Source organism: Vigna umbellata, chromosome 3 (assembly GCF_029865625.1).
Source record: "Vigna umbellata cultivar VRB3 chromosome 3, Vumbellata_1.0, whole genome shotgun sequence".
In the NCBI taxonomy this organism is placed as follows: Eukaryota; Viridiplantae; Streptophyta; class Magnoliopsida; order Fabales; family Fabaceae; genus Vigna; species Vigna umbellata.
In genome coordinates this window covers 32569466-32576282 of record NC_142167.1, presented here as the reverse complement: position 1 = coordinate 32576282, position 6817 = coordinate 32569466, and the positions used below count along the sequence as shown (strand labels likewise).

Sequence of the window (6817 nt, the reverse complement as noted above, 5' to 3'; positions counted from 1 at the left end):
AAATTAATAAAATAGTGACATAGAATTTATTTATAAAAAATGGTTAACATTTCCAAATCAATATTTTTCTATTATTATTCTTTTTCTCTTATATTTGTTTCACTTTTCTTCGTTTCTTTTTTAAGGTATAACTCGTTCCAATTACGTAAGATCGCCGTTGACTACAGTTTTTTTTTAGTTGTTTACGGAATCACACACTGAAAAATTCTAACTCAATCATGATTCCACCAAATAAAAAAATTAAATTCTGGTTGTTGTAATGTGAGTCTGTTATTTTTGACGACAGATGAATTTTCACACTGCATCAGATAATGCAACAAGATTTAAAAGTGACATGAAAACATGAATATTGAAGGTTTACACTGTACTGAGACAAAGGACAAAAATTACATCCTTTATTGACTAATTAGGAAAATAACAAGATGCATCAAACAGTGTAGATGCCTCCAACAATCATTGATTTTATTTTGTGAATCTGATTAGTGAAATGATTTAAAGATAACCATTTTGCTTGCAGCATTCAATCGCATCAGTAAAAATGTCCTCCACACTATACTTGAACTCAAAGCCAGCATCCACCAGTTTCTGCGAGTCTAAATGTGGCAACTTCGCACCTTTTATTTCCTTCGCCTCTCTGAAGGAACAACACAAATCAATCATTACTCCTAAAGTTAATACAAAACCAGATACTGTATAATTGTCACACCAACTTTTAGATTTGTGAATTGTGTAATGATAGAAACTGTGACTGAAACTGCAATATCTGAAAAGTTGACTATGTGCAAGGAGAACAGAACTTACTCTACAGATGGTATTTGAAATTCTGGGTATTTGGTTGAAATAATTTCAGCAATCTCTTCAATGGGTACAATGAAGGGTGAACAGTTATATCTCCCTTTGGGATTAGGATGCTCCAGCAGAAAGATATGTGCTCTAGCCAAATCATCCACATGAACCATATGGTAACGAATCACTCCAATTTCTTCCTTTTTGCCTGCATCAATTTAACGCCAACTTCAATTATACAACCTTTAATCTTGTGAAAAGGTGTCATGATTTCGATAGAACTCGGTTTGAAACATGAAAAGTAAAAAGGAATAAGAGAGTGGAATAAGGTGTAAGAAGTGTACCAAACAACAAAAGCAGTGCTCTTTCAACAGAGTCAGGAAGCTTGGGACAGATGAAACGTCCAACAACAAAGGGAGGCACAAGACTCACAACTTCCAATCCATTCTGTTCTCCAAACTCAAACACTGCCTTCTCTGTCAACACCTTTGAAACTGTATATGACCAACTAAAAGGCTTCAACTTCCTCAGCAAATCAACATCACTCCAAGCACTTTCATCAACCACATCTTGTGGCTCTGGGCCAGTGAAGGAAACAGTGGAAGCACTAGAAGTGTAGACAACCCTCTTCACTGACTTTGATTTCACAGCTGCTTTCAGTATGCCCAGTGCTCCCTCGATGGCCCTTTTGGTCACAACTTCTTCTGGCTCGTTCACTGCAAAATCGATTGGTGTGGCAGTGTGAAAAATCCCAACACACCCTTCTACTGCTGGACCAAAACTCTCTGGGTCACTTAGATCAGCGTTGAAAAAACGTAGCTTTTCTGATGCACCAGGTAGATTTGTGAGAAAGCTAACATCCCTCTTGCGTCCTGTTCATGCCAAAACAGAACAACATAGTTATAACCTTGTCCAACGTTAACTACTGTAGTGGGTGTTTGCTTTAACTTACATGATAAAAGTTTACGTGAATGATCAATACATTATAGAAGTGTAACTTCAGTTCTGATACCAATAAAGCTTTAGTTACTTACCTGGGTCAGATCTAATAGTTGTATTAACGGAATATCCATGTTCAAGGAGTGACTTGATGATCCATGAACCAATGAAGCCTGTTCCTCCAGTAACACAAACTGTGCCTTTTGTCTCTGCCATTGTAATACTCTTCCTGTGGCAGTGTTTACTTTTCTTTGTGTTGTGCACTCCTCCACGCTATAAATTTCTTCTGCTTTCTTTGAATGTGTATATATAGAAGCATAGCATTTAGGTTGGAAGCTATTGCTATCAACTTTAAGGTGATGTTTCACCGTTGTTATTGACTATTCTTTGGGTCAAACATAGCACAGTTGAATGAACTTCACTCAAGTTAACTAAGTTTTCTTCATTCAAAAAGACACAACAGGCACATTTAGAGTTGAGAAAGAGAGTAACTAAAGAAAAAGAATCTAGGAGATAAGTCTTTGTTTTCCAAAGTTTGAACAGTACTTTCACCTACCAAACTCACTCGGAGATAATCCATCGGTGTACGAATAATGTTTCTTTTCCATTTCATCTGCAATAAAAGAAAATTCAATAGTTATTTATCATATTATCTGCAAAAATATTTGTTAAAAAAATAGTCATAGATATTTAAAAATTACAGGTATCTTTAAATATCTACAAATATTTAAAAAACAAATTACAAAATTTAAAACATATAAAATATAATATAAATTAAAGTAAATATAAATTAAAAATTAATTTTAATCTCATAAAATATAAATTAATTCTAATTCTAATTAAATTTAACTTAATAAAATTTAATTTATATTATATTTTATAAACAAATATTATTGTAAAATATCTATTACTTAATATTAATAAATATCACAAATGTTCTGTCACGAATTTTATTGTAAATACACAGAAACCTTATCATCCCGAATCATAGCTTTGGTGGTAAGTTATATATAAATTCATAATCTGTTTTAATATTTAATCTTATCATATAAACAACAGAAATTAATATCTCAACTGATATAGTAAAATATATAGAGAATACAAAATTTATTATATATATTTCTCTTTCAATTTATTTTTCTTATTCTAGGGAGTGTACTAGCTTGAAAACTAATTTTCTCTTATAAATTAAAAGGTTAAATATGTTCAGGTACACCAACTGCACATGCTCAGCTACCGAGTCTAATGCAAATATTCAAACTAGAATAAAATATTTATATTTTATAGAAAAATATCACAATCCATTGACTTGGGAAAGCGTTTAAGCTTATTATAAGAGAAAAAAAATAATCAAAAGGCTGCTTTCTGTCAAACCCTAACAAATGTTGGTGAAAAAATGACCTGATCAACTTGCAACCCCATGTGGGTCCAAATTAATTTAAAGAAGAAAAAATTATTAGATTGGTTAATATTATTGATGTAGTTCAGATTGAAAGTTTAGATCTTTATTTTAGGTTTAGTCCAATTCATATCATTTTTTTCACACAAAGTTGATTATCATAACTAAAAAAAATAGTTTGTTATATATGTCCATTTCAGAGACACAAGACAACTAGTTAATAGAATTGATTATTACAACTAAAAAGAATCTTTTGTCATTTTTAGACAATAAATTATTTTGGTTCCTTTGAACGACAGCAACTCAAAACATCAATTATGAATCATTTAACCTTAAAAATTGGAAGATTACATGTAGGAATGGAGTTGTATCACGTTCGTCCAAGAAGAGTCAATTATGAATGTATTTTGTGTTTTGAAAAGTTTATATTATTGGGTGAGAAGTTGAGATGGGAGAATGAATGGAAAGAAAAAGAGAAGTTAGAATTGTCATGGTTTGATTTAGATGGAATTGAGAAGAAAAATAAAACTTGCCCTAGATGGATTTGGTGGGAAAAATTGGACCATTTCAACTATCCAAGTATGATATTTGTGTATGAACTCATGGTTGTTGATTCAATTGTTGATGAATTGATTGCATCTAAACCTAATGATATCTTGACTAATATTAATTGATCTCATCTACTAATAAAAATATATGTATCTAGAATGTGTGTTTACATTTTTTTTTCTTATGATAATAAAAAATAATAAAAATATAATTATAAAAATAAATATAAATGAATTTTATAATTTCATTGTAAATAGTTTTTATTTATTTAATTTAAAATACGATTAAATTAAAAAATGGTTAAATTTTAAAAAAAAAGTGGTTGCTTGAAGAATAAAATGAAAAAATGTGAAGGTGAATATCTTTGTATAATAATATAGATATTTTAATATATTTCAAAATTAATAATGTCATTATAATTATAATATTATGGTATAAAAATAATACAAGCATATATATATATATATATATATATATATATATATATATATATATATATATTTTGAAAAATATATAGATTATTTTTATAAGATCGAATATCTCATATTTGATAACAGTACAACAATATATGATATAGCATGTAAAATTCAAATATTCTGAATTGAAAAAATAAATATATTAATTTCTTTTAATAAGATTTTAAGAAAATGTTCATAAATATTTTTTAAACTTACTTAATACTAGCTTTAATTTGTCAACATATATAGACTAACACTTTTTAAGATTTGAAGTTTTTGAGATATAAATTTTTTGTTAGAATATTTACCTATTTATCATTATTATATTACGTTCAAGGTTACCTTATTTATCATGATTATATTGTGTCTAGTTACTCTATTTATCATGATTATATTGTGTCTAAGGTTACTCTAATTATCATGCACTCTTTATTAATTTATTTTTATAAATAGAAGATTATGAGAGAGATCAATCAAGTCCTCTATAATTATTTTACAGTTTAATTTTTAAGTAATTTTAATAGATAAAAAATAAAAAAAAAGTTATAAAACGTTTATTTTTTTATAGTTTATGAATTTTATCTTTTTAAAAACTATTTTTATAAATTTAGTTTAATAGGACATTTCTCTCCTGTTATTGAAAGAGTATAATATCATTAAGAATTGGCAAAAGTTATATCAAAAATAGGTTAGTCACAATGTTGATTAGGGTAAATTAACATTTTTACATTGTTTATGCAATTTGTCCTCTTATTTTTTTATTTTTGAAAAAAGGAAATATGATAATAATTTGATTAAAGAGAAAAAGTAATTTTGTAAGATTCACATTTTGAAAGGAATGTCCCTTAGTTAAGTTTTGAGATATTCTAGAGTTGTTTAGCTCGGAGACACATTCTCTAAGCAAATAATCTAAATTAATATCTACTAAAAAAATTGTATTTGACATTAACTAAAAACATTTCACTGATCAAGAAAACAACTAATTTTAATTGAGAGAAATCATAAAAAAAAAGTTAAAATATTATCTAAAATAACAATCCCAATTGACTTTTTCCTAAACCCTCCAAAAAAAAGTATTAAATTAATAGTTATAACTTTTGATTAGTTGACATCTCCAAACTAAACAATCAAGTTGATGGAAGTATAGAAAGAAAATGCATAATTGTAAGAAAGAAATAAAAATAATTTTTTATATTTTTATATTTTTATATTTCAAATAAAATTTAAACTCTATTTTAGACTATTAAATCACTATCAAAATTTGATAATTTTTAATTTCTTTTAAATTTTCTTACGTAAGCAACTTATTATATTATAAAATATTTCAAACCTTCTATTAACACCAATTAGGTTCTTAAAATATTTCAAGTAAAAATACTTGTCACGTATGTCTCCAAATAAAGAAAAAATTGAATTGTTTGAATATCTACATCAACAATGTTGATTCAACTTACTAATATTCTGGAATTGTACAAAATGGACTTAGCGCCCACGTCATGCAGTCATGTGATATAATGTATTTTTAGTATTTGACTCAGTCATAATTTTGTATCTTTTGATTTAAATTAAAATATTATCTTACAAAAATAGTAAAATATATTTTACTATTTAAAATTATTAGTTTTGATATTATTTTAATAAAAAACTATTTTCAATTTTAGAAAGTTTAAAATTTATTTTTTAATTCTGTAACATCCCAAAATACAGTAATCACCATATAATATAATTAATTACATTTAACAGTAAAACAATGCAGTCTTTACACAAAAATTAGAATTCATAAACCAAAAGGCTTTAATTACAGAAATTCATATATTACTTCAGAACTAATAGAAGTTCGGGACGAACGGTTTTACAAAGACAAATAACCGAACGTTCAAAAACTACCAAGATAACATCTAAATTAAACGAACGCTCTAGGGTTCAGCTTTGACTTCCACTTCTACCAGGTTTCCTTCTTCGATAACGTCTTCCAGCAATGCCTCTCCTTCTGCTCACATCCACACGGATGATCATTGCAAGGACAGGACGGACGTACAAGTACGAGACAACACAAGGAAAAACACAGGGTAAGCTTATGTAATTTAATTCATACATCAACATTTAAATCGAACATTTCAAACACACAAGAATATTTCAACATATAAAATCATCCAAAAACTATCACTAGACAGACCGTCCGGACTGTATGAATCTGTGTAGCTACAGGCGTTCTTGCACCCGAGTGATGTAGTAACTGGGATACACTCAACAACTGCCACTCGAGGTTAGCCCTATCCAAAGTACCCCTAAGGACTAGGACCTTCTGTCGTTCCCACACATGACCTACCCCTCTCTACGTGAGGACGAGTACTCACGGAACATCAGGATGAACTGCCAGCATTAGCATAACCACAGTCATACTTTACCAAATCCAATATTCAACATATGAGTCGTTCCTCCCTGGAACGCTCGTTCAAATTCCATAATCGTAAAATCATCCCATATATTGTTCACCCTTTAAAATCTTGTACATTATTATCATTTTCATCTTTAGTTCCAAGGACATAAAATAACGAGCGTTCAGTCATCTGAAGAGCGAGGACGAACGATAAGATTGACACCAATTATTTTCCTGTTCAGAACAGAATAAGATTAGGATAAGTACTTGTAGAATTTACGAAAATGGACTGACTGAACTAAGAAA

At 28.7% G+C, this 6817-nt stretch overlaps 1 protein-coding gene across 1 annotated transcript; it reads right to left on the bottom strand.

The window, feature by feature from the left end:
• Positions 1–368: 368 nt before the first annotated feature.
• LOC124835625 (vestitone reductase-like) lies at positions 369–2021 on the bottom strand. The gene is made up of 4 exons (XM_088110825.1): positions 1821–2021; positions 1131–1658; positions 802–994; positions 369–634 (listed from the first exon to the last, which is right to left on the bottom strand). Exons 1-4 carry the CDS (start codon positions 1939–1941, stop codon positions 493–495), a joined length of 984 nt encoding a protein of 327 aa, XP_087966951.1. The 5' UTR covers positions 1942–2021; the 3' UTR covers positions 369–492.
• Between the last annotated feature and the right edge of the window lie 4796 nt (positions 2022–6817).

Coding starts and splice junctions, on each gene's coding strand:
- LOC124835625 (XM_088110825.1), bottom strand. CDS start 1,941: ATGGCAGAGACAAAAGGCACAGTTTGTGTTACTGGAGGAACAGGCTTC. Junction 1,659..1,820: donor AACTATTAGATCTGACCCAG/GTAAGTAACTAA, acceptor TGGCATGAACAG/GACGCAAGAGGGATGTTAGC. Junction 995..1,130: donor AGCACTGCTTTTGTTGTTTG/GTACACTTCTTA, acceptor AAATTGATGCAG/GCAAAAAGGAAGAAATTGGA.